The sequence below is a fragment of the Bos indicus genome, chromosome 29, assembly GCF_029378745.1.
Source record: "Bos indicus isolate NIAB-ARS_2022 breed Sahiwal x Tharparkar chromosome 29, NIAB-ARS_B.indTharparkar_mat_pri_1.0, whole genome shotgun sequence".
Lineage (NCBI taxonomy): Eukaryota > Metazoa > Chordata > Mammalia > Artiodactyla > Bovidae > Bos > Bos indicus.
The window spans coordinates 42,177,717-42,190,979 of NC_091788.1; the positions used below are offsets into that span (position 1 = coordinate 42,177,717).

Sequence of the window (13,263 nt, forward strand, 5' to 3'; positions counted from 1 at the left end):
TACAGTGTTGACATGAAACAAACAGACTGCTAGGTATCTCTCCAGTAAAGATGGGTTTATTCAGGATCAATAGAGAATTGCATTTCAGGGCTTGCAACCATGGTGAGCCATGTGCAAGTTCCTGCATGGCAAGGGAAAGAAAACACCTTTATAGGGAGGAAAAAGCAGTTAGGAGATCCTTTACAGCTAACAGAGAGTCCATGGCCTAATTGGTTTCTCCTTGCCAGGAAAGAAAAGGAGTGTTTCTTCTTCCTATTGGGCTCTACTACTATCACAAGACATGGAAGCTCCCCCTTCTAATCTCTTGATTCTATTTAATTGAAGTTTCTGTGTATTAAGTTTATACTATAGAAAATCCTAACGACTCCATGTAAAAAGCCTGTTAGAACCGATAAGCAAATTTAGTAAAGTTGAAGGATAAAAAAATCAATGTTAAAAATTAATTATATTTCTATACACTAACAACCAACTATATGAAACAGAAATTAGGAAAGCAAACCCATTTACAACAGTAAAAAAATATATATATATTTAGGAATAATTTAAGCAAGGAGGTGAAAATTTTCTGTATACAGAAAACTATAAATATTAATGAAAGAAACTGAAGACACAAATAAATGGGAAGATATTCCATGTATTGGCCTGGAGTAATTAACATTGTGAAAGATCCGTATTACCCCCAAGTAATATACAATCTCTCCCCAAGCAATCTCTATCAAAATTCAAATGCATTTTTCTTTGAAGTAGAAAAAAACTATCCTAAAACTTGTACGGTACCACAAAAGACCCTGAATAGCCAAAGCAATCCTGAAAAAGAAGAACAAAGCTGGAGGTATCACACATCCTGATTTCAAACTATATCACAAAATTATAATAATCAAAACAATATGGTGCTGGCATAAAAACAGGCACAAAGAATGGTGGATCAGATAGAGAGCCCAGATACAAACCCATACATAAATGTTCAACAAGAATTTAATAAGGAACACACAATGAGGAAAGAATAATCTCTCCAATAAACAGTATTGGGGCAATTGGATAGTCATATGCAAAAGATTGAAACTGAGTCCCAGTCTCACACAACTCACAAAAATTAACTTCAAGTAGATTAGACTTAAAGGTAAATCCTAAAAGCATATTAGAGATACCAAGGAAACATTTCATGCAAAGATAGGCTCAATAAAGGACAGAAATGGGAGGGACTTAACAGAAGCAGAAGATATTAAGAACAGATGGCAAGAATACACAAGAACTATACAAAAAAAGATTTTCATGACCCAGATAATCATGATGGTGATCACTCACCTAGAGCCAGACATCCTGGAATGTGAAGTCAAGTGGGCCTTAGGAAGCACCACTATGAACAAGGCTAATGGAGGTGATGGAATTTCAGCTGAGCCATTTCAAATCCTGAAAGATGATGCTGTGAAAGTGTTGCACTCAATATGCCAGCAAATTGGAAAACTCATCAGTGGCCACAGGACTAGAAAAGGTCAGTTTTCATTCCAATCCAAAGAAAGGCAATGCCAAAGAATGCTCAAAGTACCACACAATTGCACGCATCTCACATACTAGTAAAGTAATGCTTAAAATTCTCCGAGCCAGGCTTCAGCAATACGTGAACCATCAACTTCCAGATGCTCAAGTTCGATTTAGAAAAGGCAGAGGAACCAGAGATCAAATTGCCAGCATCCACTGGATCATCGAAAAAGCAAGAGAGTTCCAGAAGAACATCTATTTCTGCTTTATTGATTATGCCAAAGCCTTTGACTGTGTAGATCACAATAAACTGTGGAAAATTATGAAAGAGATGGGAATACCAGACCACCTGACCTACCTGTTGAGAAACCTGTATGCAGGTCAGGAAGCAACAGTTAGAACTGGACATGGAATAACAAACCGGTTCCAAATAGGAAAAGGAGTACTTCAAGGCTGTATATTGTCACCCTGCTTATTTAACTTATATGCAGAGTACATCATGAGAAACGCTGGGCTGGAAGAAGCACAAGCTGGCATCAAGATTGCCGGGAGAAATATCAATAACCTGAGATATGCAGATGACACCACCCTTATGGCAGAAAGTGAAGAAGAACTAAAGAGCCTCTTGGTGAAAGTGAAAGAGGAGAGTGAAAAAAAAAAAAAAAAAAGTGGGCTTAAAGCTCAACATTCAGAAAACTAAGATCATGGCATCTGGTCCAATCACTTCATGGCAAATAGATGGGGAAACAGTGGAAACTGTTGTGGCTGCCTTTCTTTTTCTGGGCTCCAAAATCACTGCAGATGGTGATTGCAGCCATGAAATTAAAAGACACTTGCTCCTTGGAAGGAAAGTTATGACCAACCTAGACAGCATATTAAAAAGCAGAGATATTACTTTGCCAACAAAGGTCCGTCTAGTCAAGGCTATGGTTTTTCCAGTCGTCATGTATGGATGTGAGAGTTGGACAATAAAGAAAGCTGAACGCTGAGGAATTGATGCTTTTGAACTGTGGTGTTGGAGAAGACTCTTGAGAGTCCCTTGAACTGCAAGGAGATCCAATCAGTCCATCCTAAAGGAGATCAGTCCTGGGTGTTCAATGGAAGGACTGATGTTGAAGCTGAAACTCCAGTACTTTGGCCACCTGATGTAAAGAGCTGACTCATTTGAAAAGACCCTGATGCTGGGAAAGATTGAGGGCAGGAGGAGAAGGGGATGACAGAGGATGAGATGGCTGGATGGCATCACCGACTCGATGGACATGGGTTTGGGTGGACTCTGAGAGTTGGTGATGGACAGGGAGGCCTGGCGTGCTGTGGTTTATGGGGTCATGAAGAGTCGACAAGACTGAGCGACTGAACTGAGCTGAACTGAAAAGCATAAAACTCCTGAGGTGGGGAGTTGGGGGTGGGGGTGGAAATAGGAAAAAAGCTTCTTGACATGAGTCTTGGCAATGTTTCCCGAATAAGACACCAAAAGCATAAGCAACAAAAGCAAAAATAAAAAGGTAGGACTGCGTCAACTAAAGAGCCTCTCACAACTGAGAAAACGATGGTTTGAAAAGGCAATGTACAACTTGGGAGAAACTAATGTATGGCAAAACCACTACAATATTGTAAAGTAATTAGCCTCCAATTAAAATAAATAAATTTATATTTTAAAAAAGTGTCAAACTATATATCTGATTAGGGGTTAATATTCAAAAAATATAAAGAAACTATTAACTTTTATCAAAAAAGCAAATAATTCAATTTTAAATGAGCAAAGGATCTGAATAGACATTTTTCTAAAGAAGAAACAAATGGCCAATAGGTATGTAAAAAGGTGCTCAGCATAATTTAGGGACATGCAAACTAAAGGCACAATGAGGTATTATCTCACACCTATTGTCAAAAAGATAAGAGATAACAAATGTTCACAAGGATGTTGAAAAAGGAAATCCTTACACACTTGTTGATGGGAATGTAAATTGGTACAGCCATTGTGGAAAATGCTATGGTAGTTTCTCAAAAAATTAAAAAATTGAACTACCATATGACCCAGCAATTCTACTTCTGGGTGTATATCCAAAGGAAATGAAATCAGTATCTTGAAGGGAAATCTGCACATCCATATTAATTTAGCAGTTTTCACAATAGACAAAATTTAGAAATAGTCTAGATGTCCTTCAAAAGTTAAATGAGTAAAGAAAGTGTGAGATACACAGACATATGCAATGGAATATTATTCTGACTTTTAAAATTATAAGGAAATCTTTCCATTTGCAGCAACATGGATTAACCTGGAGGGTATTATGCTAAGGGAAATAAGCAAGACAAATATTTTATGATATTACTTACATGTGCAACCTTAAAAAAAGAAAAAATCAGTTTCTTAGAAGCACAGAACAGAATAGTGGTTGCAAGGGGCTGGAGAAAAGGAGAAATGGGGAGACACAGGTCAAAATGTAAAAACCTTCAGATATAAGTCTGGGGATCTAATGTACAGCATGGTGACTACAGTTAATGATAATGGTATCCAATGAATGCTTCCCTGGTAGCTCAGACGGTAAATAATCTACCTGCAATGCAGGAGACCTGGGTTTGATCCCTGGGTTGGGAAGATCCCCAGGAGAAAGGAATGGCTACCCACTCCAGTATTCTTGCCTGGAGAATGCCATAGACAGAGAAGTACAGCCCATGGGATTGCAAAGAGTCAGCCACAACTAGTGACTAATACACTTACATCCTATGAATGAATAAAGAAGATGTGGTATACACCCAGTGCAATATTGGCATAAGAAATGAAATACTGTCATTTGTAGCAACATGTATGGACCCTGAAAATAGCATACTAAATGAAGTAACTCGGAGAAAGACAAACTACTTATCACTTATACATAAATTCTTTTTTAAAAAACATTTTTTATCTTTTTTAATTTAAATTTATTTATTTTAATTAGAGGCTAATTACAATATTGTATATATAATATAAATGAATCTATTTAGAAAACAGATTCACAGACACAGAAAACAAACTTATGGTTACCAAAGGGGAAAGGTGAGGTGGGGGGGTGTAAATTATGAGCATAGAATTAATAAATACACACTATTATATATGGGCTCCCCTGATGACTCAGGCAGTGAAAAATCTGCCTGCAATGCAGGAGACCTGGGTTAGATCTCTAGGTCGGGAAGATCTCCTGGAGAAGGGAATGGCAACCCACTCCAGTATTCTTACCTAGAGAATCCCATGAGCAGAGGAGCCTGGTGGACTACAGTCCATGGGGTTTCAAAGAGTCAGACACAAACTGAGCAACTAACACTAACACTAATATATATGAAATGGGTAGTCAGCAAGGGTTTACTGTATACTTTATAACAGGGAATAATATTAAGTGTTTTATAACACCCATTATAAAAATAACCTCAAAATTTTTATACATATGATTATATGCATTATATATATATATGGATCACTTTGCTGTAAGCCCAAAACTAACATGATATTATAAATCAACTGTATTTCAATTAAAAATTAATAAATAAAAATTTTACTTAATAAGTTAATAAAGATCTCAGCTGTACTAGATGTAAACTGATATACACATTTGTGACTACAAATCTTTGTGAGAAAGGCATTATTTTTTATTCTCCTAATATCCTAATCCTGATTCTCTGATTTATTCATTTGCTAATTCTTCTTTTGAATGACAAAGACACTGAGGCTAAAAGATATTCAATTAACTTCCCAAGGTACATACCTGGCAAATGGCAGAGCCATTGTATAACACCAGGTAATAAAGTCTGGGTGTAAAATCTACTACTCCAAGATCTCCTCTGATTCTGTCCTTAGATTTAATGCCAGGCATTTCATTCATGAAGACACAACATGCTAGGATTTCCCTTAAAGAGGCTAACTCATGGACCAAAATTAAGGCTGTCAGGAGAATTAGTCTCCTTCCTGAAAAAAATGTTTTTTCTACCAAGAGCAGCCAACTGAGAACCAAGCTCAGTTGCCAGACTTTCAGGCGCCTCTCATAAAAATGAAGCTTTGGACCTAAATTCAAGTAACTCTTCAATTAGTGCCTTCCTGACCTAAATCTACAATCCTGACACCCCTTTTGATTCCCAGCGGGCAAATTGAGTGTCATGCCAAAATGCCATTGTCACTACACAATTTCCCTTTAACTCCACAATTCTCCATTCATAACACTGTACACCTGTCATTACATATTCAGTGTCTGTATTTTCCAGTAGAAACAAAGGGAAGTCATCTACCTGGTCCTCTGTTGGGAACCTCACAAAGCCTACAATTGTGCGACCACTGAACAGTTTGTTTTGTTGAAGGTCCTGAGATCCGCCATGCAGGAGGAGCTGGAGGCAGCAGAGACCAAACCTTCTGTGCTTGACTTGTTCCGCACACCCAACCTGCGTAAAAGGATCTGTCTCCTGTCCTTTGTGAGGTGGGCTTCACACAGTACATGAGGGATGTTAAAATAGTGGAGATGTAATTGTATTTGTTATTTCAACATCTATAACATGCTAGAGGGGCAGATTTGAGACAAAGTATGAGGAAGTTAAGAATATGGTTGCCATGTTTGGCTAAAAGTGAAAAGGTTATGAAAAGGCAAGCACAGAAGTAATTATACAATGAGGAGTTCTGTTTGTCACACCACCCTACCAGGCTCATCACTGCAGATGCTGAGAATGTCAATCATGGCACATGATTGGCTATGAGTATCTTGGCTATAAGTTTCTTCACTTGTTCTAATTTTAATTAAAGTAAAACTACAAATAGTAAAATGAACAAATATATGCTGTTCAATGAACAATTCCATATACAGATAGCCATCACCCAGATCAAGGTATAGAAAAAAAGCTAAAATTCTAGAAGGCTCCATCATATCTCCCCTATAGTAAAACTCTCTCCCCGGAAGTGTAATCATAATTGTGACCTCCATCATCATACAATCATTTTAGATAATTTTAAAGTGATAATCTTGCAAGGAATTATTTCACAAAATAGACCATTCCTTAATAGTTTATCGCCATCACTGCCTGTCTGGGCCAATATTATTGCAATTTGTAGGACCTATAGTCTAAACTTATGTGTTTTTCACCTTTGTTCACCACAGATTTGCAAATGTGCTGACCCATTTTGGCCTGACTCTCCACCTCCAGCACTTGGGGAGCAATATTTTCATGTTCCAGATTCTCTTTGGCATAGTCACCATCCCAGCTAATTACGCCGCTCTTTTGGCACTGAATCACCTGGGCCGTCGAATAACCCAGATGCTTTTCATATTTCTGCTGGCCGTCTCCACTCTAACCATCACATGTGTGTCTGAAGGTAAGAAAAGGCCAAATATTCAAGAAAGAAAATGTCTTCCCCATCCTCATTTCTCATGAATTGTACTGGTCACACCTATTGCAAGCAAGAAGAAAATGGAGACTGGGTTCTAACAATTCCCCGAAACCAATCTGGAGTTTTAGTACATGTGCATGCTAAGTCACTTCAGTCTTGTCTGACTCTTTGTGACCCTATGGACTGTACCCCACCAGGATCCTCTGTATATGGGATTCTCTAGGCAAGAATACTGGAGTGGATTGCAATGCCCTCCTCTAGGGCATCTTTCTGATTCAGGGTTTGAACCTGCGTTTCTTGCCTCTCCTGCATTGACAGGCGGGTTCTTTACCACTAGCGCCACCTAGGAAGCCCCAGGTGTTTTTAGTACATATTCTGCTATTAAGTTGCTGGAAAAAGAGCCAAAGATCCGTCAAGGTTGGCTCTGATATCATGTCCAAGAAGTATCTGGAAATTGATGCCATGTATTACTGGCAGTTTCTCTAAGATAGCATTTGATCACTTGGCTTTGCCTAGTCACGCTTCATTTGGGCCTTTGCTTGCTTGCTTGTTTGGCCCCCTGCAGTGGAAGTGCGGAATCTTAACCCCTGGATGGCCAGGGAAGCCCTGCCTTTTTATAGTAAGTATGAAGGGTCTAGGAGCTTCCCTGGTGGCTCAGCAGTAAAGAATCTGCTTGCAATGCAGGAGACGTGGGTTCAATCCCTAGGTTGGGAAGATCTCCAGGAGAAGGAAACAGCAACCTACTCCAGTATTCTTGCCTGGAGACCCCCATGGAGCCTGGCGAGCTACTGTCCATGAGATCTCAAAGAGTTGGACATGACTTAGTGACTAAACAACCACAACCTGGAGGATCTAGACCTTGTGGCTGCATCTCGTGCAAGGACACGATACTGTCACTTCCTCTCTTCAGGCTCTCTCTCTTTTTTAAAAATTAACTTATTTATCTTAATTGGAGGATAATTACTTGACAATATTGTGATGGTTTTTGCCATACATCGATATGAATCAGCCTCAGGTGTACATGTATCCCCATTCCAGAACCCTCCTCCCACCTCTCTCTCTACCCTATTCCTCTGGGTTGTCCCAGAGCACCAGCTTTGAGTGCCCTGCTTCATGCAGTGAACCATGACATTTTATTCCATGATTCTGTCTCCAGAATGTATATATATTCTCCAACTCTGGTTTAGGGGTGTGGTCTTGACCTCAAGAAAACAAAAATTTCTTATCTTCAGGCAGAGAAGAAATATCCATTAGGAACAAGTCACTGTAGTTAAGGGCCTCTCTTAGAATCAATTTCACTGAATTAAGCAATCATGTGTAATAAATAGGGGAACCCAGATGGTCACCATGCTTCACGTGACTCCCAGTGTGCAGTTATATATTTTACATGATACTTGAGTAGCAGGTTCCACTCCTCATCTTTTTATTATTATTATTATTATTGGAACATAACTGTTTTACAATGTTGTGTTAGTTTCTGCTGTATGAAAAAAGTGAATCAGCTATGTGTATACAGAGATCCCCTGCTTTTTGGAGCTCCCTCCTACCCACCCCCATCCCACCCATCTACCTCATCACAGGGCACTGAGCTGAGTTTCCTGTGCTATACAGCAATTTCTCACTAGCTAGCTATTTTACATGTGGTAGTAGATATATATGTTAATCCTAGATTCCATCAGTTCAGTTCAGTCACTCAGTGGTGTCTGACTCTTTGTGAACCCATGAATTGCAGCACGCCAGGCCTCCCTGTCCATCACCAATTCCCGGAGTTCACTCAGACTCACGTCCATCGAGTCAGTGATGCATCCAGCCATCTCATCCTCTGTCGTCCCCTTTTCCTCCTGCCCCCAATTCCTCCCAGCATCAGAGTCTTTTCCAATGTGTCAACTCTTCGCATGAGGTGGCCAAAGTACCAGAGTTTCAGCTTTAGCATCATTCCTTTCAAAGAACACCCAGGGCTGATCTCCTTTAGAATGGACTGGTTGGATCTCCTTGCAGTCCAAGGGACTCTCAAGAGTCTTCTCCTAGATTCTATACATATGCATTAATATACAGTACTTGTTTTTCTCTTTCTGACTAACTTCACTCTGTATGACAGACTCCAGGATCAGCTACATCACTACAAAGGGTCCAACTTCATTCCTTTTTATGTACCTTTTTATATATGTACCACCTCTTCTTTATCCATTCATTTGTCTGCTGATGGACATTCAGGTTGCTTTTACGTTCTAGCTATTGTTAACAGTGCTGCAATCAAATTGGAGCAGATGTGCTTTTATTTTTATTTTTTTATTATTATTTTTTAACTTTAAAATATTATATTGGTTTTGCCATACATCAACATGCATCCACCATGGGTATACACGTGGTTTTCTCAGGATATATGCCCAGTAGTGGGATTTCTGGGCCATATGGTAGCTCTGTTTTTAGTCTTGCTCCTCTCTTCATCTTGAACAGCATCAGCAGAGCAAGTTTGCTGCCTTACAATCAACGTCACTCCAATGTTGCAATATTCTTGTGAGATTTTCTGTAACTGGGTGGAAACTGACTGAACCTTGCCTTCAGTGTTTCCCGAGGGCTAGCATTCTTTCCTTTGTGAAGGTCCTTACTCCTGATTTTCTAACATTATTCTAAATCTAGTTGCTCTTCAAATTGTTCATTAACATAGCAGCCCTGCCCTTTTATTATATTCTTCTGCAATATAAGTCCCTTGTAAATATTGCATATGCACCAATGTTTCAAATTCATGAAGATTTAAGTGATGATCATACCCCTCAGAAACTGCCAACAAGAGTTCTACATTCTACCTCAAGGCCAGAGGAGACACAGAACAGAATTAGTGCCAGAGAACACCTGCTGGTCTCACCTTCTTTTTCCTCTTCTGCAAATCTCAGACATTCAAGGAGAATTGATGAAATAACCCAGACCCTTTTATTCATCATGAGTCCTAAAAAGTAGATAAGTTACATTTCTCAGCCTATTAGACACTGCACATTTTCGACCCCTGTGCAGCTTCTCTGCAATGTATACTTGCAAACACCTCCATTCAGATCTTCTTCATTTGTAATTACAAGAATGCAATTGCTTCAGCTCAGATTTCACGAGCCTCACTGGTCTTTCTCTCTCCAGAAATGCAGGCCGTGCGTATGGCTTTGGCAGCTTTAGCAACAGGAGTTTCTTTTGCCACATTTGCCAGTAATTTTTGCCATGGAAGTGAATTGATTCCTACTGTGCTCAGGTATACTGAAATCTCGTGGATACTCTTTCAGGATCAAAACAGACCTTTCTGAGTTAACTGACATTTATTGAAGGAAGAAAAGAAGATTGGTTAGTTATCAAAGCAATCAATTATAATTACAAAACACCAGCAATTTATAAGCAAATTTATTTAAAGCAGACTTTGTTGGGCACTGGGTGATGCCCTTAAATGCATCATCTTATATAGTCTTCTGAACCACACAAAGGATAGATGGCATGAGTAATGGTATCTTTTTTAATGATCAAACTGTTTTTTAATGCACTTAATGTACTTGAATTTGAAAAAAATCGCTTATGATTAACAGAAAATTTCAAAAGCAAGCATATGTCATCAGCATATGTCTACTGCTATGCTATCTCCCATAATCAAAGCAAAATAATAAATCACAAATTATATTGTAGATTTGTACTTGACTTTCTTGTATTATTGTTTATACCCCAAGGGTAACATCTGTGGGAATCATGGGAATTGCTGCTAATACTGGGGCAGCCCTGGCTCCCCTCTTGATGATTCTAACGGTGTATTCCCCTCACCTGCCCTGGATCATCTACGGAGTCTTACCCATCCTCGCTGGTCTTGTTGTCCCACTCCTTCCTGAAACCAGGAATAAGCCTCTGCCTGATTCCATCCAGGATGTGGAAAATGAGTGAGTAAACCCTCTAAGTGTCCCTTGGGGGAGCTGTGCACTCAGGGTCTGTGACGAGGATGGCAAAACATGAGTTGAGACACTGTCCCCCAAACAAGCTAAGATCTAAGCTATTTCCAGGTGATCCATGCCTTTGGTTTAGCTAGAGTCTCATCCCTCCCCACAGTGACCTCAGACTCTCCCAAGCTTCCCTGGATCACCCAGACCAACATCAGTATGCACCAGTAGGTTCAGTGGTGAAGAAGCCAAAATTAGATGCTCTGGTGTGACATACACACTCCTAAAGGTGTTTCACAAACATGCACTGATCCAAACATGGGATTCTCATCCCTCAGACCCTGGCAGACCTCAGCCCAGAGAGGGCAGTAAGCTCTCTGAGATTGTTGGTGTCTGTAGGTCTGTGACCTGCCCAGGTCACTGAAGACCAGAGGGAGACCAAGGAGAAGACCAGAGCCCCTCCCCTCCCACAGATGGCAGTGTATCTCGGGGGAAAGAGTCCTACTGTGTTGCCTGTGAGATTTGGACCATCTGACTTTCCCTGGAAATGAAATGTTACAAAAAGAGAGAAAAAGAGTAGTAAATATTGGGAATTTAAAGGGATGACTGGGAAAGGATTCTATGACTTTCTGTGTTCAATTTGCCTTTTCCAAAAACTTTTGACCAATGCAATGGTGTCCAAAAGTAAAAGTAGAAACTATTGAAACTGCCTTCCCAAAGTTTGCTCTGGGAGGTTGGTCTTTTTCTTCACAAGATTCATTCCAACTCTCAGGGCTGAGGTCACAGTTTTCACACAAGCTGGTGGACAAAAGATTAGCTTATTCTAAAAAAATAAACATGTAGGGCATATAGGCTTCTTCCATGTCTTTTTATTTTTTGTGTTTGCTTACTGATTTATTTGTATTTGTCCTAGGGGAAAAAGCTCAAGAAAAACAAAGCAGGAAGATACTTTCATGAAAGTGACACAGTGTTAAGGGATTCCAGGAATGAACTGTTAATCAAAGAGGAAGAAAAAATTGGTGTCTTTCCTAAATATTAAGAAAATGTGAATAAATAAAACAAACTGTATGATAAAAACATAGATCCATTGACTATTGTTGTACTAATTGCTAAATATTCAATACCTACAACCAATCATTGTAAGAGGTATGAAAGAAAATAGAATTATAAAAATATTTATATTAAAATGTTTATGTAATGGTAGAAACCTAGTATGCTTCTAGATAGTAAAATTATTAGTCTTAAAAGCACTAGTGTATTTTGCAGTTACTTGGTAGAATAACTGGTAGAAGAATTACAATTTTTAAAAAACCTATATTTTTTGAGATATTAAAACTTGTTCCAAATATATTTAGAAATTAATAGTAGACAAGATGATTCAGAAAAAGAGGATTATAGAGTGGATTGAGCTGCTTGTTAAGTGGAGAAGCATGTGCAAGTCTTTAATTTTGTAAGCTATAATAGTAAACCAAAAAAATAGTAATAGCAGATGCATTTTCAAATAAAAAGAAATCCAGAAACAGACCATAGTATTTTAACATTTAATATATCATAATTTGGGCATAAGTCACTAGAGGAAATAGAGTATTGTGCAAAAAAAAAAAAAAATAGCATTAACCATGTGGTTAGAAGTTGCTAATAATTTGATCACATAGTAAACCAGAAAGATCTACCTGAATAAAGTTAAATGGAACAAATAAACAAAAGAGATGATTATACTGCTTTCTTTGTGTTTTGAATGACTTTTATCTCATTTTCTTACCTAATTACTCCAGCTGGGACTTCCAGTGCTATATTGAATAGAAGTGTCAAGAGTGGACATTCTTGCCCTGTTCCTCGTATTAAAGGAAACACTTACAGTTTCCCCTGTTAAGTACAATGCTAGCTGTGGGCTTCTCACAGATAGCCTTTAGTATGTTCAGGCGATTTCCTTCTATTCCTGTCTATTAGTGTTTTATCACAAAAGGGTGTCATTTTTGTGAAATTCTTTTCTGCATTCATTGAGATGATCATTTGATTTTTATCCCTCATTCTGTTAATGTGGCATGTCACATTATTGACCTGATGTGCTGAACCATCCTTACATATCAGCGGTAAATCCCACATGGTCATGATGTATAACCCTTTTAACAAGCTGTCAAATTATTTTCTAACATTTTGTTGGGAATTTTTGTGTCTACATTCATCAGGAATACTGGCCTATAACATTCTTTTCTTGTATTAATAGTATCTTTAACTTTGGTATCAGGATAATGCTAGCCTCAAAATATTAATTTGGGAGTGTTCCCTCTTCTTCAATTTCTGAAAGAGTTTTGAGAACTTGTGTTAATTCTTTAAGTGTCTGGTAGAATGCATCTGTGAAACCATCTAGTCTCGAGCTTTTCTTTGTTATAACAAAGTGCGTATGTGCTCAGTCATGTCCAACTCTTAGCAACCCTTTGGCCTCTAGCCCTCCAGGCTCCTCTGTCCATGGGATTTTTCAGGCAAGAATGCTGGAGTGGGATCTCCTCCAAGGGATCTTCCTGACCCAGGGATCTG

The 13,263-nt window shown here is 38.8% G+C and overlaps 1 protein-coding gene across 2 annotated transcripts in view; it reads left to right on the forward strand.

Annotated features, from left to right (window-relative positions):
- The window catches only part of LOC109554650 (organic anion transporter 7-like), a 30,365-nt gene extending 17,919 nt beyond the window's left edge, over window positions 1-12,446 (forward strand). The window contains exons 6-10 of one of the 2 annotated variants that reach the window (XM_070783254.1): window positions 5,791-5,921; window positions 6,594-6,808; window positions 9,953-10,061; window positions 10,525-10,728; window positions 11,639-12,446. In XM_070783254.1, the coding sequence (XP_070639355.1) occupies window positions 5,791-5,921; window positions 6,594-6,808; window positions 9,953-10,061; window positions 10,525-10,728; window positions 11,639-11,699 (720 nt within the window). In that variant the 3' untranslated portion in view covers window positions 11,700-12,446. The remainder of the gene's footprint in view (window positions 1-5,790; window positions 5,922-6,593; window positions 6,809-9,952; window positions 10,062-10,524; window positions 10,729-11,638) is intronic. The other variant, XM_019955313.2, reaches the window with a different exon arrangement.
- Window positions 12,447-13,263: the final 817 nt, after the last annotated feature.